The sequence below is a fragment of the Channa argus genome, chromosome 15 (assembly GCF_033026475.1).
Source record: "Channa argus isolate prfri chromosome 15, Channa argus male v1.0, whole genome shotgun sequence".
Lineage (NCBI taxonomy): Eukaryota > Metazoa > Chordata > Actinopteri > Anabantiformes > Channidae > Channa > Channa argus.
In genome coordinates this window covers 22,694,720-22,717,111 of record NC_090211.1, presented here as the reverse complement: position 1 = coordinate 22,717,111, position 22,392 = coordinate 22,694,720, and the positions used below count along the sequence as shown (strand labels likewise).

The window sequence follows — 22,392 nt, the reverse complement described above, 5'->3', positions numbered from 1 at the left end:
GAGACCAGCGGGGGAACAGTGGTTTCCACACGGACGGCATCAGCACGAGCACTGACATGTGCAACTTGCAAACAGACGCGGGAAACGTCATAAACTAGAGGAAAGTAACGATACTTTACATAGTGTCCTAGTGTCAGCCATGGCAGATATTTTAACACTGGTGTTTAGGAAGTTTATGTCACAACCGGGCCTGAAGAAAAGCAGCGCGGCCGATCCTCCGCCGCCGACAGACTGTGGCAGCACCCTCCTGGTCGGAGATCACAGCATCAGCCGCTCCGTGATGCTGCTGGCGGCCGTCACAGCTGCATCCGACCTGGGTGTCAGAGTCATGTTCTTCACCCAGACTCCGATCCAGAGTCTGCCGGTATCTCTGCAGACGTGTGTCCCCAGCCTCAACCCAGAAAGTCTGAAGGTAGAAGTCACTGCACTGTTTGTACTTTTATATCAGTACCTGTGTAGCGTCCTTATAGAGTACACGGCACTATAAAACCCCTACTAAATACTAGTACTAATGACTACGAGAAATGAAAGTACGTTTGACTGTAGACCCGGTTTGGGCTTCTTCCAGTTAGCTGTGCATGAGTCTTGCAAAAATATGAATCAGCACTTTCTTTCACGCTTGTTGAATTCTCTGTTGTACTTATGAGAAGACACAAACATTAGGATCATACCTGAAACAGGTCTGCTCTTCTGCATTAGTGAGTACATCTGCCCCCTTTGTACATGGTCTAACACAGACCTGTCATGGTTTCGCAAAGAGTCGCTTTGCCATGTACGAATGAAATCGGGTAGGAATATTAATTGATATCAGGATTTATTAAGGATTAACTGTGTTTAACTGTGTCTAAATTCATTTATTCCCCCCCTTTTTTTTTTTTTAAAGAAAATCAAGTTTTCCTATCCCAGGACAGTGGAGGAGCTGCTGCAGCAGGTGGCCAGTCTTCACGAGTCCATGTCTCCTCTACCTCCCTCTCTGATTGTCGTCGACAGGCTGGAGACCTTCCTGTGCGCTCCTGGGCGTCACCCAGGTGAGCAGTCCTGCGCTGCACACCTGTCTGCGCTGCTGTGCGACACCGCTGCCTTCTTCACAGAGGTCCTGCAGCAGCAGTCCTCCAGCTCAGCTCCCTGCCGTGTACTCGTCTCTTTCCAGTCAGACTCTGGACCAGTCGGCGGACTTTCTTCTGCCACAGACCCCGTCCTTGATGTACTTGATCGCTACTTCCAGGTCCGGTGCAGTCTGGACCAAGACAGAGGCTATGACGCTGCAGCAGCCGGACTGCAGGAGCTGTGGCACGTTTACCTGTCTGGGACAGGTGTCACTGATGACAAAGACTGTGAGGACAGGCTGGGTGTAGCCCAGGAGTGGCAGCTGTCAGTCTTTCCTAGTGGTTTATTAGAGTTTAGACCTGTTTAAAAATCTCTGCATCAGAGAATTATTATGGAAAAGACTCAGGGATCAGTTTTGTTTTAGAGAATGTGGGCAAATGTTCAGCACTACTCAGCTTTAAGTTTCAAACTGTTTGTTTTTTTCCCTGTAGTTAGAAAAGATCCTAAGCAAAAGTCTTGAAAGGATAAAAAATATACTGTGTTTCCATCCTGGTTGATGTAGATGAGCCCCTGGTTGAGCCTGTTCTCAGGTCCGAACAAAATGCGACATTAAGGTGCTTTGTAATTCTAAAAAGCTTCATTCCATCTGGAAACAGAGCAAAACTGTGTAGAACTTGATGAAATGTGACATTTCTGTTAGTTAGTTTGTTATTAATGAGAAAAGCTTCAGTTCCCTCATGACTCCACACTGACCTGCTGCTCTCTTCTCTGTCCCTGTTGCACTTTGTCACTGAAAGTTCTTCACTCCAGCCAAGTGTAACAAGTCCTCTGGTGTTTTAGAAATGTCTTCCAGCAAATCCACTTAAGTTTTTAATGTGGAAAAATTAATATTTAATTAAAAACAGTGGGGTGTACTACAGTATAATATGTGTTCAAAGTGTCTGTACAGTAGCAGCTGGATTTGCTTACATTTCTTGATTTTTTTTTTTCCACCTCTCTCTGTTAACTGGCCCACAGTTTAAATGACCAGACTCCTGACCAGTCAGCATCTCAGCTGCCATTGAACAACAGCTTGGATGTAACCATCACTGGAGGATTGTGAATCTTTTCTTTGTCTATAAAGAGTGAGAGTGAGAGTATAAACATATTTTCAGACATTCTTTCCTTTAATTTACAGTCTGCATCCGTACAGTTTGTGCTTCACTGTTTTGACTGTCACAACTCCTCTGATGTTAAGTCCTCAAACAATTTAGAAATTGTGAGAAACTTAATAAATTATGACCTAAATTTCTGGATTTTAGTGTTCGAATTGGGATCTGGGCACCCAACTTCACAGAGAACAGATGCTCCGACATTACTCAGTGTTGTCATACACCCATCAGTCAGGGGGCAGTGGTAGAGGTTTGGGTTGGGATGCTGAAGGCTGCAGGTTCAAATCCCACACCCTTCGGTTCACCTCTAACATTTACATTCTTTGTCAAAGTGGCTCAGATCCTCACGCTGTGTATGTTTCATGCTCCCAACACATCCACTTCAAGAAGACTGAAAACATTTTAAGTAACTTTTCTTCACTTCTCTTCTCATGCTGCAGGTGTGATGTTGCATTCCAGACAGCTTGATACCTGGAGATTTCCAAACTCTTTGGAACCTCTGAAGTCACAGCTCCATGAGCTGTCTCATGTTCAGCCATGTTGATTGTTTACATTGTGGAAAACTTTGTGGGACTGAGACAAAGACATTTGGCAGGCAGCATCAGCCCAGCGTAAACATTAAAGAAATGATAGAGGAGAGGCTTTCATACAATACGTCACATCTGTTTAGGCACATTATCACACATTTTGCTTTTATTATTACACACAGTTTGCGTGAATGCTGAGGAAGATCAGAGGTTCTGGTTCCAAGTAGGATTTTGGTGAAACTAGTCTGAGTTTTCCATTTGTATCGACAACTTCAACGTACTTATTTAACTCGGAAATGCACTGGAATGAGGAAGGAGTACTCAGTTTATGTACCTAAGTATACACGGTAGTACCTCACAGTACTGTAGTAGCGTCTCACACAGACTGTAGGTAGCCTCACAGCTGGTAAGATTAGTGGCCCGAGGACGAGAGGGTACCAGGCCTCAGCTGCACAGGTGAAACACGTACAATAAATGTATTGTTTTTTATTGGGTTTATTGACAATAAGACAACTACACATTATCAACAGTCTTATCATTACAAGTTATAGAAAAAGAAACAGCATTGAGAATTAATAACAGTCTTAATATTCTGCGATGTGTATTCTGTATTTTAACAGCTATTCTGTCATTTAAGCTTAATAATAATATAACACCCAAATAAGAATAAATCTCTACAGGACTGAAGAATGTGATATTTACAGGATAGAGTTCTATGAGATCAGTGCACAGACTGTTACACTGAACATCGGTATGTGATGTAAACCACAGCTGCCGTTTCCATGTACAGATCAAAGTTGATCTGGCTGAAGTAGAAATGATGGTGTGTCCATCCTGTGGACTTACACTTTGGTATCAGTCAGCTCTTTGTTACACCTTTCTCAACAGTTGATGAGAAGCTGCTTAGCTGTGGAAGAATCCACTCCACCTTGCTTGCCTCAAGCTTCAATACATATGCAGCCTGGGCTTTGGAGCTACTAGCCATCATCATGAACAGGGAGCTGCCTCTGTAGCAAGGGTCTTCTGAAAGCGGGGATCTCGTTCTTGTACTCGTTGGTGTAGATAATCCCTTTTCCAAAGTCCTCTACTCTACTCATGGGGCTGTAATCCATAGAGACTCCAGAGTCTGCCACTGCCATGTAGGTGTACCCAGGGCCTTTTGGCATCCAGGACTGGTTTGGGTACTCGAAGCTGGACTGGGTTGAAAGGCGTCCTGATCCAGAGCTCTGCTGCATGGAGCCCAGATCAGAGTGAGATTCATACTGCACATTCTTTTTGGAGGCAAAGAGCATTTCGAGCGGTAAATCCTCCTCGGGAACTTCATCTATGTTCTCCTGTCTGCCGTACTCATTGGTGCTAAGGGTAACGTACGCATCTTGGGACTCCAGGACAGAGGACTGAGAGTGAGGGACGTGGTGAAGCTGCTGGAGCAGCCTTAAGCGGTCGATCAGCCAGGGCTCGTGCGGCATGGTTCTCCACCCGTCCGTGACAGCTGCTGGATCTCCCCTTTCCAGTGGCTCATTCTCGTCCACACCAGTCTTCACCGTGTCCTTATTTCTGTCTGTGGCTAAAGCTCTGGAGACCTTGGGTGGCAGAGGCAGGGGTGGCAGTGAGGAGCACTGGGTGAGCTCTGAGAGGACCTCCAGGGGAGAGGGGCATTCCTCTGAGTAGGTGAAAACAGGAGTCAACCACAAGCCTCCGTGGCTCTGTCGTAACCACTCCTGTACAGAGACGCAACAAAGGAAAAAGTTTAGCTTTGTTTGTCTTAATCTAAACAGGAAGAAGGGTCACTCTTGACTTTTTCTACAGCGAGTCCGTGACGACGTTACTTTTCTACTACTGGATGGATCATATTAGCTGAGCCTGCTAACATGTTAAACCAAGATAAGCATCAGCGTGTTGTCACTGTGAGCATTCTGCCATGTCTGCGTCAGCACCGATCTCAGCGAATGAAGACCACACTGTTTACTGTCTTCTTTGTCTGTCTGTGTGTCTTGTTCTCACCTTAAAGTCTCCACTGTAGACAGTAAAAAGGCCGTGGAACTTTCTGTCAGGCGTTGGAATTGTTGGCCAGATCTTCTTTTTAAGAAACCTGAAAAAAGGAATAACATCATCATTCTCGTTTTGAAACGGGGCCTGCAGGAGCAACCGCAAATGTTTTTGAGGTCATTGTGCTCGATGTTTGACCGACCTGCGATGGGACAGGAGCAGAGTGAGAGACAGCACAATGAGGATGAAAGAGATGATGAGGGTCAGAGATATGATGAGTGGGTCGAACCCTGGTGGAGGCAGAGAATGATTAAAACACAGTCGCTGAAAAAGAAAGAACTCTGCAAGAGATGCCTGTGCTGCATCAGTGCATATTAACGAATGTTCACCTGCAGGGAGAGTTTCCATGAACACCGGGTCACTCCACGCACTCCAGTAGCCACTGTAGCTAATCATATCCAGATTCACACGGACTCTGACCTTGTACTTTGTACCTGATTTCAGGCTTCGAAGGATCAGCTCTGAGCTGGCTCCTGCTACCTCCACCTGGAAGACAGTCCTCACCACATCAGCACAGATCCAGACCGTGGAGTCCAAACGTGTGAGAGCACATCAAACATCTGTAAAACCTGTGATTCTGATTAATAACCTCCGTACCTGCTCCAGGTGGCTGTCTGCCACAGCATAGCTGACCTCGTAAATCATGCTGTCATCCATGTACTTGAGAGGAGGGGGCACCCAGCTGACGTTGAGCTGGCCCTGCTGCCCAGTGCTGCTCACTGTCACATTAGCAGGGGGGTCCAGAAGAACTGGAACACAAAGACGGCGCAATTAGGGTGCAGCAGCAAGATGCTCAGCCTTTAATAAAAGTTTTATTCTCTTCTCTTTCACAGTGGCAATTTCTTCTGCTCAGAAGTGCACAGCTCCACTAAAGTTACTTACAGACTTGGTCGATGAAGAGGCTGCGTTTGTGGATCAGTTTTCCCTCCCGGTGAACCTGGATGTACATCTGGACAAACATCAGGGTTCGGTTCATCTTGCAGATGTACAGCTTTTTCCCGCCTGCTGCAGGGAGGCTTCTCAGTGGGCATCTGCTGCTGTTTTCCTTCCTGCTCAGGACAGAGGAAGACAGGATCACTAGGAGGCACAGAGACGCCTGTTGCTGTTTTGGTTCAGCACATTGCTGAATGGTCCTTTTTACAGTGTCTCCACTGAAATAGTAGCTTTAAGCCCCCAAGTGTTATACAGGCTCTACTCACAGTGCACAGTTTGCTCAGTGCTTTCCTGTTGTAACAACCATGAAAAGACAACAAGTAAACTACAGATCCTATTGGAAACCACGTAGCTTGTTGGACTCACTCGTAGTTGAATGTGAAGCTGTACTGGTCCAAGGAACCAGCTCTTTCCTCATCTTCCTCCCAGAAGCACGTGAAGTCTGTCATGGCTTCAGCAAAACACTTTGGATCTTTGGGCTCCTCTTTCAGCAAAAAAGATACTGATGTTTGAGGGGGGGGGGTTGTAAGGACAGACAAGCATGAGAGCAGCAAGCAGCTTTTTCCATGTTTTTGTTTTACACATAAAATTCTATTTTTTAAAAGAAAACATAGTAAAAAGAAGTTATGATGCTACTTTTGTTTCACCCAGTATCTCCGCCTATCTGCAGCATTCCCATTTAACTGGGCAGCGCCGGTAGCAACAGATCCACCATAATGTCCAAATAATGTCCCCCTACCTTTCTTCTCGAAGCCCCCGGCGCCCTGGACCATGAGATCTGTTCGCATGGCGCAGAACATCATGTAAAATCCCAACACCAGTCTCAGGTGGTCACATGTCATCATTTTGTCTTCTCCGTGAGCACAAAGACGCGGGTCTTTCGTTGTCCACCTGCATCATAAAGAACAACATGCCACAAACGCTCCAGCTCGGGAGAGGCTTGTTTTGGGGGGTTGATACCACGGAGAGCGCAGCGCGGTTACGCGCCTGCTGCAGAGCGATAAGGTGTTCACAACCGAGCTGTTTACGTCCTGCCAAGAAAGAGAAAAAAAAAAAAGAAAAGGGGGTGGGGGGCTACAGAAGTTTGTACTCGAAACTTGAATCACGAGCTCAGTGATTACGACTTGTTTTTGCTGCCGTGTGTAAAAGCGCACGAACGCTGGGTCAAGATTACACAGGCACAAAGATGCACTAATCACAAACAGTTAGGGAAATTAAAGTTTGCGGTAGTGATGGGAAGTTCGGCTCTTTTCAGGGAGCCGGCTCTTTTGGCTCAGCTCCCAAAGAAGAGCCGGCTCTTTCGACTCCTGAACGGCTCTTAATTTAGGATTTTTTATAGGCCTTTATTTTACCATAACTTTGCAAAAACTCATGGTTTGTTTGTTGAAAACCCTTTCATGTGCAGTGTTTTTATGAGAATCCTTATAATTGCCTAATTTTGTGCATTTATTCTGTTACAAAACCATTGTTTTGTTTAATATTTAATCAAACATTTTATTGCACAAATTAACAACAAAACAGCAAATAAATCCACAGAGCACGACACTTTGTCCTCTACTTGACACTCTTACTAGCTCCTCTGCCAGGTTTTCTGCAGTGTCTGTCTGTGAACTCAAAGCAGTCGAGAAGACAAGATGTCATCTTGTAATTTTCAGTGAAATGGCAAGTGACAGCCATGAAAGAGCAGGTGGTTCTGGAGGTCCAGCAGTCAGTTGTCAGGCAAACTGATGGAGCTTTTTTCACCCTTTCTTGCCATAATGCACATTCTGTGTCATATAGTTTAGATATTGTTGTTTGGGACAATGTTCTTCTACTGGATAGATAGATTGTATGTGGGATTTAAAGTTTTGACAAAACTTTTAAAACCTCTGTCCTCCACAATGGAAAAGGGTTGGAAATCAGTAGCTATCATTTTAGCCAACTCTTCATCAATGCTGTGCTGTTTGGGTGGGGTCATCACTTTGGGTATAAACTGGCTTACTTTGCTTTGAGTTACAGTAGGAGAGGTTATACACGATGTGTGGGGAAGCCTGTAGATGCTGCTGACATTGCTGTTTTTTTTGGGATGAGACACACCAGGATCTGTAGATGTGTGCCAGCTTGCCCTCTCTCCTCTAACTGCACTGTAGGATGGACAGTTCTCATATGTCTATGCAGGTTTGTGGTGGAACCTGCTCTTAAAGTAATTTTCATCTTGCAGTGAACACACTCTGCTTTGCTGTTTCCATTGTCTTTAAACTGGAGCCAGATGCTGCTTCTCTTTCGGGTTTCACTCATAGTCTCAATTACGCCAACAGTACACACTCCCCTCACCGCTATCTGACAGACAGTTAACGCTGCTTCACTTCTTGGCACCCGACTCTCTGTTTTCACATAATGATCCCATATCCTCACATCTGATTGGCCGCGATGCCATTGCTGACCAATCAAAACAAAGTTCTGCCTAAAGCAGCGCTCGGGCTGAGAACTGAAGTAAGCAGCGAAAGGAAAAAAACTGGGAGCCAGCTCTCGCTCGATGCGAGCCGGCTCTTCTGATTCACTACAAAGCATCGGCTCTCAGAGCCGCATCTTTTGCTCATGACACATCACTAGTTTGCGGTGAAATTCATGGAAAGTGTCAATAGTTCACGCTACATTCAGCTATCACGTAGGACATAGTAGGACATTTGAGTAGAAGCCTGCAGTGGTGATGTCTTCGTCTCAAACTATTTATTGAGACAGAAGCAAACAACAGTGGTCGGTAAACCACCGCAAAATGTGACCAGCGTGAAGAAGACGACCGTTTAAATACAATCAGTCATTAGACCAGAAGATTTAGGGGTCGATTCATGGATCAGACACGACGCGTGATTCACGTTGGGATGTTTGTGGTTAATCACCTTGTTGGAGAACAGCACGTTACGCAATAAGTAGTGAAACACTGAACAGTTGGACACGTGCATTCAAACGTTTAGAGACGCTCAAATTCAGTTCACCTGTAAAGGTTAGAGGGCATTTTAGGTGCATTCTTTGCTTCTGAGACACTTTGCAGATGAAGACCAGGGGCCTGCTGACTCCTGATCCCTGAGCCTGTTCCCTATACATGCGATAGGTGGATGGAGACAGAGGCTGACCCCCTTCAGGAGGTGATCTGAGGAGGTGGAGTCCAGCACTTGAATCTCATCATGAACCCAAGTAACGGAAACCGCAGAGTACTCACAGACGCAAAGGAGCAGACCTAAACGGTTTCTTATCAGCTTTCTGCACTAGCATGTTTTCTTCATTTGAGCAGCGTTATCAGAGCCGCAGCCACCGCTCTTTCTTCAAACCATGATGAGTAGATGAGGGGGGTGTAGTGGCCCCTCCCTGTTGGTTTAAATGCAACATCAGCGCTTCTTTACATCACTCGAGCGCGGAGATGTTGTTTCACTCACACAGTGACATTCAGCTGCAGGTGATGACACACTGCAGCCATGTTGTGAAACTCGGGTGCTTGTTAGTGGGGTTGGAGGCAGAGGCACAGGGGCACGAGGAAGAGTGACAGGAAGAGGAGTATGAGGAAATGTGAACTGTTGTGGAGGAGAGAGGCACAATGTGGTTTCTCTGGTTCTTCAGATAAAATATGAAAAAAAAAGAGCCACACAAGTAAGAACAGTAATGAGAGAGCAAAGTTTAACTTGTGAGGAACATGTTCTTATTCTCATGTCCACATTTCAACGATCATTCTCGTTTATGAGACGAACTTCTTAACAAAGCTTCAGGGATCCGAAAGAAAGCACCAATCAGGAATGAACAGGAGTAATCACACACTCAGTGCCCGAAGAGTACTGCACTGCAACTAAGCGCTTACTCGAGTTGAAGTACAAAGTACAGGCTGTAAAATGTACTTCGAGTCCAGCAAGTGCAGTAAGAAATGTATTTCTCTTTGAGTTACTGATAAAAACAAAATATTTAACTGCATTAGAACTAAATGCTGTTTGTGCAATAAATGCATAGTCCGATCCAGATGTGTTCCACATGTGCCTCATAAATAAAGCTTCTAGAAACCTCAAATGTTTAGTTCATGTACAGATTCAAGGAGAGAACCACTTGACAGACCTTCCCACCACTAATTGACACTTCAGTTCGTACCAATCAGCAGATAAATGAAACTTTTTAAGGGAAAGAATATTTATTACCAGCTCCTTTCACAACTGCAAAATATTTGCAAAGATGAAAAATCAGACAACAAAAACTAAAAGACAAAGACCAGTGTTTTAATAGTTACAACAGACTTGGTTTGGAAGAAAAACAGCCACTTTGTGTCCTGTCCAGTCTGGTTGAACAAACGTTTGGAAGGTTTCTAAAGTTGTCAGATACTTGGGGTGGACTGCACAGTGTGTGTGTATGGTATAACCATGCAGAGGTGGATAAGGCTAATTGATGGACAGGGATCAGCATGTGCGCAGAGACATCCACACTGTCTTGTAAATGCTGGACAAGGCAACTAACAGAAAACAACAGCAAAGCAATTTGTCCTTTTGTACAGTGTCTTCCATTCACCCAGTCATCCTTAAGGCTACAGGGGGCGTTGGTTCACGACTCTGACACATATACAGACAGCCACTCATGAAATCCACAGCTATGGACATGGATGGACTCATGAATGACTGGGCACAGGCCAAGGGGCCCAGAGTGTGAGGGCCCCCTCCCTCTTCCCCTGAAGCTTACACAGAGACGCAACAAAAATCCTGCACTAAATGGTCGACCACAGAAAGAAGAAACGTGTCCTCAAAAGATGCCAATGAGGCAAAACTGCCACAAAGAAACAACAGAGAGACACGGCTGTAGGATCTGAGAGTGTTTTTCAGTGTCGGGGACCCGTTGTGTCCTAATCTGTCCAGGCACGTCACCTGTACTGTCTGTGTTTGGACTGTGTGGGGGAGGACACTGAAGAAGAGGCGATGAACATGACGTAGTGAGGAAAGACACACGAGTTTAATGAGACCACAGACATTACAGTAATGAGATAAAACGTGACAGAATCTTTAACATCAGCCAGCTCAGAGATCAGTGTTCTGCCCTTTCTAGCACACACACACACACACACACACACACAAACACACACACTTCTTAATGTCAGTAACAACAAAGATAAATACTCATGTCTGAGTGTGTTTAGCATGATGCAGTGTGCGTCAAAGAATGAGTGGCACAGAGCGAGGACACAGCTCAGTGTCTTTAAATGAACTTTGGGAAACCGCTCAAACAGAACAACAAAGGCCTGAGGTTCAGCTCTACACACTGTGTGTGATCACATCCACCACATTTGGCATCAGCTGTTTGTGTCTGCACAAACCATTCAAAGTCTGAGGGGGGGGGCACAGACGACACACCGTGAGAGAGAGAGACAGAGACAAGTCAGCGCTGATGAAGACAGGCAATTTGGTCCAACTGTCCTTCAGTTCCTGCTGGGTGGGTGAAACAGAGCTGTAGTGAGAAGAGATGCAGGAGCAGGAGGAGAAGGAGGAGGAGCAGCACTTTCAATGGCTGAGGCACAGAGAAGGAGTGTGTGTGTGTGTGTGTGTGTGTGTGTGTGTGTGTGTGTGTGTGTGTGTGAGTAAGGTGGGTGGTTTAACAGCCACAGCCTCCTTGGCTCTCAGCAGGAGAGTCTTTAAGGCCCTGGTTCCTGTGGTTGGACATGAGGTTGACGTCTCCATCCATGCTCTCGTTCATCTTCTCACAGATGACGTCCACCAGACGCTCAAACACCTGCTTCACATTGATGTTGTCCTTCGCACTGGCTTCGAAAAACTGGAACCCTGAAGAGCAGAAAGAGCAGAGGATTTAATTTCCTGAACTATCAACCGAGACACGTGGTCAAACTTGTTGGAACCTTCACAACCCATTGAAACAAAGCTCGGCTCCTCAAGGAAAGGACTGAAATAAAATATAAACATGAATCTCGAAAGATCTCTTTCTAAACCTTCCTGAGCCAGATCAGAAATGGGGATAAATAAGTGTAGAGAGAGTAGAGAGACTTCAGCTTGTTGTCCTCAGTCTCAGAATCAGTCACTGAGCCTGTTTCAATGGACCACAACACACTGAACACAAGGGAAAGACAAGAAGAGAAGAAGAAAACAATCAGCAACTTGGTGAATGTTCCTGTAAACATGGTGCTCATGTTCTCAACAGGTTTAAGGTCCATAAGAGCTGAGCCAGGTCCAACAATCGCAGCAGATGGTTTTCTAACTGAAAGAGGCTCCATGGATTTAGAACCAGGAAGAGGTACCATAAAAACTGAGTGGAGTTTGTTCAAATGCAGTTTGATGAGCCACAATGAAACAGAACCATAACTTTTTGGTGACTAAAGAAGAGAAGATGAAGAGCCTCCCCACTGTGGACCATAGAGGAGGACCAGGTCTGTTCTGGAGCTGCTTTACTGCAGGAAACAGTGAAAGCAGAAGATGATGGAGTCGTTCTGGAGAGAAACAAACTGCCCAGTGCACCAAGAACTGAAGAGAAGACATGATCTTTATCCAGTTGAATGTCTCAGTGTTTGGAGGAGAAGCAGTCAGAGCTGAAAGAACTGGATCCTTTCTCAGTTCATTTCACAGAAAATTGTATTTTTGTGAGATCAGTCAAAAGCTGATGTCACTTCTCACCTAGTTCCTCTGCCAGTCGCTGCCCGTCCTCTGTGGGCACCAGCCTGTCGTCCTCCAGGTCACATTTGTTTCCCACCAGGATCACCTGAGCATTGTCCCATGAGTACGTCTTGATCTGCGTCGCCCTGTAAGACAAAGTTTCAGTCCTTCAACACAATACACAACGCGACAAATTCCAGCAATAAAATGTTTCAGCAGCCGAAACAGCAAAATCTCTTTCGTGACAAATCAGTGTGCGGTAACAGCAAAAGGACCTTTGAGTGTTTCGTATTTGTAGGTTAAGCGTGTTGTGCTTGTTACTGTCCATGTCTGTAGAAGGTTCGTTCTGCTGCAGACTGGAAACAGTTGGTATGTGAATTGTCATGTTATCTTACCCATGTGGTGAAAACTGGGGGTGTTGGTGAGAAGGTGATTTCCTAATTGGACCAAGGAATCCATGAAAAATGTTGATTCTACTTCTTGTTTGCAGATGACCACATTTGTTTAACAGCCAGAGACGATATAAACTAAATCTACTGCAGCTAAAAGCTTGTTTTCATCCAAGAGCCAATAACTTCCATGTTGTCCTGGTGGCTGCACTGGTCAAACTGGTCAAAGCGTTCAAACATTCCCAACTCACCAGTCCTGCACCGCATTGAAAGAGTCCTGGTTGGTGATGTCATACATGAGCAGGAAACCCATGGCTCCTCTGTAGTAGGCTGTGGTGATGGTCCGGTAGCGCTCCTGTCCTGCTGTATCCTGTATTCACACACACACACACACACAAAATACACCTGTTACACTTCATAACTTTCATTCGAATCTATAAAAATGTGACTAAACATCATTCATTTCTCTGTAACCATTCAATACTTGACTGAACCACAGGGGGGCAGTGCCGTCCTGGACTTGTGCTGCAGTCCTCAGATTGAGGTCTGAGCTGTTGTTCACACACTATGTTGGGACTAAATGCATCATTTTGTTTTTGGACTCAGTCCACTGTCAAATTCAGAAACATGTGCAGAATGCAAACGGACAGTTATGTCACAGCAGAGGTGATACAAGTACACGAATTCTAATTCGTACCACCGCAATCATGCAGTAATCAGGAGTACTTAGTATTTTGTAAGTATAAAGACTATTTCACTTGAACGAGGCCAGTCCAGATGTGTTCCACATGTACCTCATGAATAAAGTTTGTGCACAAATCTGACATGTTTGCACAACGTTCCTAGTCATCAGTGGTATTTTCCAGCTTAACCCTCCTAAGATTCTGACTCTTAGGAGATGTAACTGATGTTGCTGTCATTTAAACTCCGCTTAAACCTCCCGTCTTCACATGTTTCCCCGTGTCAGCATGGTCGACCTGCTAACACCTTCTAAGTGGTCGCTGTGTGTGACATCACAGAGTGAACTCCTCTCTCCTGGTGTCTGAGGTCATCATTTGCCCCTGTGCTTTTCTGTGTTAGTCTGAGATTTTCCTGCCAGCAATGAGGAGGATGAAGGTTGTCCAGGTAACCACAGGCCACTGAAGGTTGTGAATGTTCCATTACAGTCTGGATTGCTGTGGGTGCTCGGCCTAAACCATCTATCTCGATTTAGAGAGAGCTGCAGTGATGCTGCTGTCAGAGGCTGCAGCTCAGCTTCACTTTGGTGTCTGTCAGAGGTTATTTCTGCTCTGAAACCTCCCAGCTTCACGTTTATCTCTTCCATGCAGAGATGATCAAATATTTAGCGGTGTAATGGGACGTCTGTCCAAACAGTCTCCAGGGTGACTGTGATCAGCCCCATCCAGTAAACAAACGCTGCTCCCTCCTGTGTTGGTGGAAAGGGAGGAGGTTAAATCTGGTTTGTGCCTCTGACGTCACCTGGACCCTGGTCACTCAACAAGCATCACCTGTGTTTACACACACACACACACACACAGGAAATCATCCCCTGCCACACACAGCATACATGTGCACGTTTATGAAAGGCGTGTGTGTTTGCTCAGAAACATATTTCCATGACACAGAAAGCTGTGAGATGTAAAGTGTCCACACTGCGAGCTCGTGTTATCAGCCTGTTTCCATGACAAAGCAGCAGCATCACAACGCTCTGTGTCTGCTGACACATTTTACAGATGGCGTTCAGCGGAAGCTCACGTGGCACAAGGGGCCAGAAAATGCTGTAGATCATTAACAGCGTACGAAGATGTGCCCGCTGCTCCCACGCCCTTTAAACACAGAGCTGAGCCAGCGCTGCAGTAGATCATTGAGCCGCAGCCACAGAGGCTGATGGGAAACTTCCTGTGCTTCCTGAGCTTAGGAAATACCAGCTCCCTTCCTCTTACAGCGGCAGCTACATTGATGCCAGACACACAGTGTCCCCCCAACACACACACGCACATACACACACAGCACATATGACTTATCATCCTCTGTGCATATGGTCTGTGGTTTATTAGAGACACATGTTTGGTCAGAGTGTGTGTTTTGGTGTTGGCTTCTCTCATGCTGATTCATCGTACTTTGTGTATAGTACACACACACACACACACACACACACACACACACACACACACACACACACACACACAGTGTTGGCTCAGATGAATCATCTGTTTGATCAGCTTTAACAACGTATATCAGCAGGATTTATCGTGAGCAGTGAGGAATGAGCAGGTACATTAAGGATACACCTCACAGAAGAATCTGAAGTAACTTTTACTGAGGAGCACAGTGTAGAAACAGCCTGTTACAAGTAAAAGCCCTGTATGTAATAGTAATAATATGTACAACATAAAAAAGCCTTAATGCTAAGTGAGAATAATGAAAATGAACCTGTTGGTATTAATACCCAGAACCTGCACAGGGACCATGGAGCAGAATGAAGGATCATAAAATGGAAATACTCAAATAAAACAAGAACCTGTCAATACATTTCCTGTCAGAGGTTTTGCTCCAGTTCAGCGTGTTTCTAACGTCACACAGACACAGGAGTGGCAGCTAACTTCTCATCCAGCTCTGGGCAAATAAGCGTGTTTCTACAAAGTTGTACTGCAGTAAGTTAGTACTGCAGCTTCCTCACATGTACTGAAGTTTGTATTCATTGTTAAAGTGCTACAGTCGGCTGCACCTTTGAGACGCCGTTCAGCAGCTACAGAGGCAGGAAAAACATCCTAAAAGGAGAAAACAGACTGAATGGAAACTGAGCTGTTCTCACGTTTTGACTCATGTTTGGGTCAAACTCGTTAACTTCCTTCCATCTCTTCCTTGTGTCTTGAAAAGTGTAGAGAACCCTGATCACACGCCGTCCTCTTAAAGTCCTGTCTCTGTACGACTGACCTGCAGCCACATTCTGCTTTCTGCTAATGTAAAGACAACGTACGTGTCAGGCTGAGCAAATGTTTGAAAGCATCCACCCAAATTTCTGATCTGACACAACACCACCCAGTTCCACCACAGAGCTATTAAAGTGGTTTGTGGTTGGGTTTAGACTCTCACAGCAGTTTGTTCAGGTTGGAGAAAGATTATGGTCCTAAATCATGGGAAAACCAACAACTGTGGCCACTGTCTTCATCCCATTATCTCTGGCTCCAGACCTCCAGACTTCCAACTGTTTTCACTGGTTTTGATTATTCACCTCACGATGACGACAGTGACTGTGATAACTCTGTGCTGAACCTTTTCAAATTAAGCCACAGTATCATTCAATACAGTATCATTTTCTGCTTCTATCTATATCTTAAAATAAGGAAGTCAGAGCAAAGTTTAATTAACATTTTTTTACATGTACCACCCAAAAGATCCAAAAGAAGCAAGTTCAGTATCAGTGAAGGCTTCTTTTAATGTTTTGCTCACCAGCCACTGTGACTAGTGTTTTCTAAACTTACTCAGTATTTTTGCTGGCAACAATTATAAGATACTTTGAAACTAGAAAGAGATTGTTGGGATAAATAAAATCACAACCACGAACGAGACTCCCCTTCACCTGTTCTCCACCGTACATCCTACAATCGATTTAGTACAATATTATGGGGGAACACAGATGATCTACACTTTGTAGTGTCCCTGAACGCATCTCGCCTCAGACCTGCAGCATTTGATAGAAGCAGATTCTAAGTTTCTTTAATGTAAAATGGAGAGTGTACGTCTACACTCCAACTACCATCTGAGTTTCAGTCCCAAGAACAATATTAAGGGGAGTAAATCCTGTTGAAGTCATGTCCGTGTGCCGTATAGCGACAGGCCTATTTACAGGTTTTGTTTCAGCTTTTTTGTGCAACCACGTTCTCCACAGGGACGTCTTGTTTACAGTGTCCTGGGTTGTTGGTCACTAGGCAACAGGCGTCACAATGGACCAATGAGCAAACACTGTGTGCAGGTAGTGCTCATGGGAGTTGTAGTGTTGTACTGTCACTGCATTTCAACCCACCAAAGTGGTTGATGGGAGTGACTGTGTCCACCCACCCAACGTATCAGAGGTGTTCATTTTTCAAACTGTTACTGAGTCATGTCGTCGTTTCCCCTGCGGAACATGGCCATGAGCAATGACTTTAACAAACAAAGGCCGAGCATCAAGTAGAGCACAGTAATAACCTCCATCCGCGCTTTGTGGTTTCTCCTCTGTACATTATTACATAAAGTACATGTGTACTGTAAAATGAGTGAGGATTTGCTGCAGCTCTGTTGGATTATTTCTGACCCAGGTTTGGCTGGTTGTACCTAATAAACTGACCACTGTGAACAGTGAGCTACCACGTAAGAGCAGGAAGAACGTGCATGGACACTCGCACAATGACCAGACCCACAGGTGTGGACAAAACCCTGTCTTTCAACGTCTTGAGTGACGTTGACTGAGAGGGACGATCTGGTGCCAACATGTGTTTTCTGTCCGCCTGCTTGTCATTTTCAGCTAAAGTAATCTGAATGGGACTGGAAAACACATTTCCTCCAACAACAACCTCTGTACACAGTAAATTTGTGCTAAAAGCCGTGAGCTGTTCCAAACCCTAACAAGTTAAAACAACCACTTCTTCAGTCCACTCACCCAGATCTGCAACTTAATCCTCTTGTCATTGCGGAAGACGGTTTTGACCTTGAAGTCGATGCCCACGGTGCTGACGAACGCAGAGGTGAAGGAGTCGTCGGCGTAGCGGAACAGGAAGGAGGTTTTTCCCACGCTGCTGTTGCCGATGATGAGCAGCTTGAACATGTAGTCAAAGTTCTGGTCGGCCGCGTCCTTCTGCGAGGGCTGCTGCTGCAGCCGTGAGTCATTGGATGCCATCTAGAGAGACAGAAAAGACATTTTATGACATTAACTCTGTGTGTTTTCTCCAGTAGTTGTCTTTGTCCTTCTCTGTCTCCCTCTCTGTCCCTTTCTGCAGGTGTCCCCGGCTTTGGAGCTGTGTGTTTTCCAGTGTGAGGCTACTGGTTCTAACAACCAATGTTTTTTTGTTGCTCTTTCCTTTTCTCTCTTCACTTTCCACTCACCCCAACCGGTCAAGGCAGATGGTCGTCCACCCTGAGCCTGGTTCTGCTGGAGAGTTTTTCCTCTCCACTGTTACCTACGACTTGTTCAAAGGGAAATTGTTGGGTTCTACATCTCTCTATAGCACCTTTATTCTGTAAAGTGCCTTGAGATGACTTTGTTGTGAATTGGCGCTATATAAATAAAGTTGAATTGAATTTAGGGACAAATCCATCCAATAATGTTTTGAGCTTCTTTGTATACTACTGAACCCACAGCTCATCCAGATGTGAATGAAACCACCTGTGATCAGGGTCAACTCCTGCTCTGACTGCATTAAAAAGGTCTGTACTGCAGGGGACAATGACTGAGAGGCTGTGTGGAACAGCTAACACTGCTCCATCTGTCCATCTGTCAGTGTAAAGTGTCCGAGGGCTGGTCGAGGTGAGTCCTCCACGCTGAGGTTGGGGGCAAACAGCTGAGCAATCTGTGCAGATCTGGTCTCTATAGAGCAGGACTCAGCTGCACCAGCGTATCCCCCTAGTGACAAAGGTTTCCGGATCCAGCCTTCGGTTCAGGAAGCCCCAGTGCTGTTTCAGTCTGAATCTAAAATCATATTCTTTTTCCTGGGATTAAGAAAAAAATGGCTGCAGCTGATCAGGTGTTAGCTGGCCTGTTAGCATAAAGCTAACATAAATGTTACACATTATCTACTGATGACCGCTGATGTAAGAAAAATGTAAAGATGCACATGTTGTCGTCTTCATTTACATTCAGATGTATGCACAGAAATAGAAAGGAGACACGTTGCTAATTAAACCTCCAAAGTCCTGTTTTTTCTTTGAAACACATGCTGCCATCAATACATGACTGTGTCCTTTATTTACTCTCAGTGATGCCCACATGTGACACAAATTAAAGAATAACTAATAATTGTAACTGCAGGATTTTCTAGAGCGACGTTCTTTCTGTAGCATCTTCCCTCACAAACAATCTTTGCTCCTCTGTAGAGTTTGGCTGTGATCATGGGTTCATGGGTTTTCCTTGTTTTGGCCCAACATGCTTGATGAGGTTGGTGTATATGCAGCACATTTATGGACAGTTACTCATCAGGCTATGGTCATTATTAAGGACATGTTTGTTTTTAGCCCTTTACAGACACTGTGGCTGCTACAGAAAAGCCTTCAGACTCTCGTCTCTCTAATCTCAGGAACTGGCTGTGAAAGCCTCAGTCACACGATGCCTGTGCTGCGAGAGGAGCTGCAGGACACATTTTTGTGCTCATGCACCTCCTGACACGGAAACATGGAGCCACTATTCAAAAAGCCAGTTTTCTTACTTCAACCGCCTGAAGCCGGACGCAGTCACATGTGCAGATTAAGACATCTGCAGGAGTCTATACGCCATCATCTTCCTCTTTTCATAAAACAGCTTCTGTCCATTGCAGGACTAACTTGTCTTGTTACTGTGTGGTTTTACGTAATTCTGTGGTGTCAGGTTCCTGCTCTAGATTACAGGGGGGGCTCATACAAATGTGCTAACAGGGCTAAGTCCTTCCTGTGTTTTACAATAAACATGAGAAACTTTTTGTTTAAACCGATTGTTTTACAATTTCAAAAAACCTGCTGTAGGATCTGTCTGTCCAAACACAGCAGTCTTCTGTGTTCAGTCAGAGATTTGACAATTATTTGGGCTAAATTCATTCAGCTCATAGGAGAGAGAACAAGTGGTCATAGCCCAGAATGTTGAGACCTTTTTCTGAGCTCCTGTGACAGGACCCTGCCGAAGTTCTGAGCTGAACGTACATAAGAAACCACACAACAACAAAGTCTTGGCTTAAAGGGACAGGAGCTGAAATGAGCCGTTATTGCATGAAGACTCATTGCAAGAAAAATAAGCAGGTTAAATTGTAATCTGTCAAAATCACTTTCAGTAGAGGCCAAAAAAAGTGAACAAGACATTTTTCCTAATATGATTTTAAGGTTTTGGTTTTAATGTAAACTGCATAGCTTTAGCTTCCTAATAAACTGACAGCACATGCAGCATAAAGTCTTCTTCCTTCTCATGTTCTAAGTTCCTGTAACATCTGGGAACAGAGAGCAGAGCCTGGTCCATTCCAACATCTAAATCCTTCACCCCATCAGTCGCCCTAAACACAGGGACCATCACATCTGTCTCCTGTGGGAAAGTCCAGTGTTTTCTGTCTTCACCCAGACCCCCTCCCAACACAGACTCTCTTACCAGCACGTATCTTCATCAGATTTTCTACCCGGAACGCCAGTGAAACCACTTAACCAAGACCAAGGCCTCTCTCTGTATATGTGTGTGTGGGTGCTTGTATGTTTTTATTCACTTTTATCCTTTTCTTTTTCCAAATTCCACTTATTTGTCCACTATTTGCTTTGTTTCTGATCTTATGGTCGTGACGTGGTCTCGATATCTAGTGAGGTCTTGGTCTTGACTACAGCAGCGTGTAACACATCACAGCTGCTCGCAATAACCTGCTGCACATCACGGACCAGGGCCTCAGGCAAACACAATCCTCAATTTGTGTCTGAGCTTCACATAAAGGCAGAACTAGACGCTGAAAGCATCGTCAGTAACTGTGGGTTTGTTTCTGTGTCGATTGTGTGAAAAGCAACAGGATGAAGTTTTATTTTATTTCTATAAAGATAAGCCGCTATCATGAAAGATAAGAATGTGTCATAAGACTCTAAATGAAAAACCTGAAACTGAATGTGTCCACATTTTACCTTTTCTACAACTGTGTGCACATGTTTAAAGCTTGAATAGAACTCAGTGTGCTGCAATTATTACTATTAAAGTAAAAAGTCTGTCAATCTGTAGCTGATGTTCTAATTAACAGCTGTAATATTAGACAGTTGTTCAAATGAACTAGCTTTAAGTGGAGCCCTGAACCTGTCTGCAGCTCTGTGTGTGTGGATTCTTTCTTCGTATCTATACAAACCCAAGCATTTCTGTCTGAAAATGAAAAGTGGTCCCGGTCCACTTCACTGTCAAGAAGCTTCACTTCGGCAGCTCTGGGTTTAAGGACTCGTTGCTATGACAACAGCTCCAGATGGATTTTGCAGCGACTTCAAAGAGCGGGGCCCAGCTGTGGGGACTGTGATAACATCAGCTGCTGTCCACAGTGAGCAGGGACAGGACAGGAGCACAATGGCAGCGGCTTTATCTGCAGTGAACCAGGCTGAGGCCATTATGACCGTGGAGGCGGTGCAGGTCTGAGCCGAATCAGCAGGAAGTGACCGCTATCGATTAGTTGGCAGCTGTCACGTCTGTTCCCTCGTTAGAGGAGGACGGGTGATGCCGAGAAAAGCCTGGACGTTAGTTTAAATTCTAATAAACTTCTTTTACACAGTGTGACTAGCGCGCGGACCTTGCGCGAGCCACCTGTTCCACAACGCGTAACTTTGCTCCGACTGAAGGACGGAAACTCACCTTCTAGCGGTGGAAAGCAGACGTCCACCTCGGTCGCTGCCGCTGAGACGGATGCGGGATAAACTGCTGCGTGGACGCTCAAACGTCTTGTCCTGCTCCAGCAGCCGCAGCACACGCGTGTTCCTCCCTCAACAGGTCGTTTGGTTCCCGCGGCGCCAGCGGAGCAGCTCCCTGATCTGTGCGCACAGAGCTGGAGCTGGTGTGGAACAGGTCAATGCGGACTCTGTGGAGCCGTGGAGCTCGGGCTGTCTGTCTGCACCGCTCCGGGAGGGGGCTGGCCTCCGTGCCCGCGCACGAGAACGCGCCCAACACAAGCGCACACGCCCTAAAGAATCAACGTGAATGTTCATCCGTTCATCTGTGGCGAAACGCTTCAGGGCAGAGCAGGTAGAAAAAACTAGGCTGTAACAGTTCAGTGGAGACTTTCTGTCCACGTCACCTCAGGACTGTTTGTGTTTGTTGTGAAGTGAAGACCTTATTTCATATGTCTGCTACTACTGCGAACATCCCAAAGTTCAAATAGTCTACATTTGAACGGTCATCACAAATATTTAGAGAACACCGTCACATCATTACATGTACTCCTCCAAAAGTACTGGAACATTTGTTCTCCAGTACACTGAAGACATTCGGCTTGTTGGAGGGAAACACCCCAACACTGAGCAAACACATTACAACAAAGAAAGAAACCACTGGTGGACTGAGCAGGCCCAGAGGCTCTGACCCAGGACCCCAATCTCTTTGGACCCTTGGCCTGTGACCAGTAGGACCATCTCTCAATGAAGTCTGTGAATACAGATGAGCTCATGGTGAACTCCAAACATCCAGAGGTTTCAGCTGTGTCAGTTCATCTCATGCTGTCCAGCGAGTTAGACAAACTCTACGTTTTTGGAAATGGAAGGACTGGTTTTTAGTTTAGGTAGTGGGAACACATCCTGACTTTAGAGTCAAGTGTCAGGACAGTTTCCTTCTTGTTGTAAAAGCTCTGAGTTCTGTTTTCTCACGGGTTCTTGTTGCCACAGGTGAAAAGTGACTTTAGCTTTGTGTGGCTCTTAGACTCATGATTTATTTAATAAGACTGCAGAGCTGCTCTGCAGCGTCACCACAGCTCCAAACAATGAGCTGTCACACTGTAAATGTTCATGTCCGATGTAGAATGGTGAAGCTCGTTTC

The 22,392-nt window shown here is 45.3% G+C and overlaps 3 protein-coding genes across 3 annotated transcripts; 1 reads left to right on the top strand and 2 right to left on the bottom strand.

Annotated features, from left to right (window-relative positions):
• The first annotated feature begins 15 nt into the window (after window positions 1–15).
• Window positions 16–3,073, top strand: swsap1 (SWIM-type zinc finger 7 associated protein 1). Its single transcript, XM_067475946.1, has 2 exons — window positions 16–412; window positions 884–3,073. The coding sequence occupies exons 1-2, from the start codon at window positions 140–142 to the stop codon at window positions 1,412–1,414; spliced, it is 804 nt and encodes a 267-aa protein (XP_067332047.1). The 5' UTR covers window positions 16–139; the 3' UTR covers window positions 1,415–3,073.
• A 131-nt stretch (window positions 3,074–3,204) lies between these two features.
• epor (erythropoietin receptor) lies at window positions 3,205–9,777 on the bottom strand. Its single transcript, XM_067475945.1, has 8 exons — window positions 6,447–9,777; window positions 6,074–6,209; window positions 5,657–5,823; window positions 5,372–5,523; window positions 5,104–5,260; window positions 4,917–5,004; window positions 4,730–4,817; window positions 3,205–4,446 (listed from the first exon to the last, which is right to left on the bottom strand). The coding sequence occupies exons 1-8, from the start codon at window positions 6,550–6,552 to the stop codon at window positions 3,703–3,705; spliced, it is 1,638 nt and encodes a 545-aa protein (XP_067332046.1). The 5' UTR covers window positions 6,553–9,777; the 3' UTR covers window positions 3,205–3,702.
• Window positions 9,778–9,921: 144 nt separating this feature from the next.
• Window positions 9,922–21,534, bottom strand: rab3db (RAB3D, member RAS oncogene family, b). The gene is made up of 5 exons (XM_067475948.1): window positions 21,220–21,534; window positions 17,341–17,577; window positions 12,950–13,068; window positions 12,331–12,455; window positions 9,922–11,487 (listed from the first exon to the last, which is right to left on the bottom strand). The coding sequence occupies exons 2-5, from the start codon at window positions 17,575–17,577 to the stop codon at window positions 11,300–11,302; spliced, it is 669 nt and encodes a 222-aa protein (XP_067332049.1). The 5' UTR covers window positions 21,220–21,534; the 3' UTR covers window positions 9,922–11,299.
• Between the last annotated feature and the right edge of the window lie 858 nt (window positions 21,535–22,392).

Coding starts and splice junctions, on each gene's coding strand:
- swsap1 (XM_067475946.1), top strand. CDS start 140: ATGGCAGATATTTTAACACTGGTGTTTAGGAAGTTTATGTCACAACCG. Junction 413..883: donor TCAACCCAGAAAGTCTGAAG/GTAGAAGTCACT, acceptor TTTTTTTTAAAG/AAAATCAAGTTTTCCTATCC.
- epor (XM_067475945.1), bottom strand. CDS start 6,552: ATGATGACATGTGACCACCTGAGACTGGTGTTGGGATTTTACATGATG. Junction 5,261..5,371: donor CAGACAGCCACCTGGAGCAG/GTACGGAGGTTA, acceptor ACTGTCTTCCAG/GTGGAGGTAGCAGGAGCCAG. Junction 4,447..4,729: donor TCTACAGTGGAGACTTTAAG/GTGAGAACAAGA, acceptor GTCTCTGTACAG/GAGTGGTTACGACAGAGCCA.
- rab3db (XM_067475948.1), bottom strand. CDS start 17,577: ATGGCATCCAATGACTCACGGCTGCAGCAGCAGCCCTCGCAGAAGGAC. Junction 13,069..17,340: donor GGATTAAGTTGCAGATCTGG/GTGAGTGGACTG, acceptor GTGTGAATACAG/GATACAGCAGGACAGGAGCG. Junction 11,488..12,330: donor GCGACTGGCAGAGGAACTAG/GTGAGAAGTGAC, acceptor TCTGCTCTTCAG/GGTTCCAGTTTTTCGAAGCC.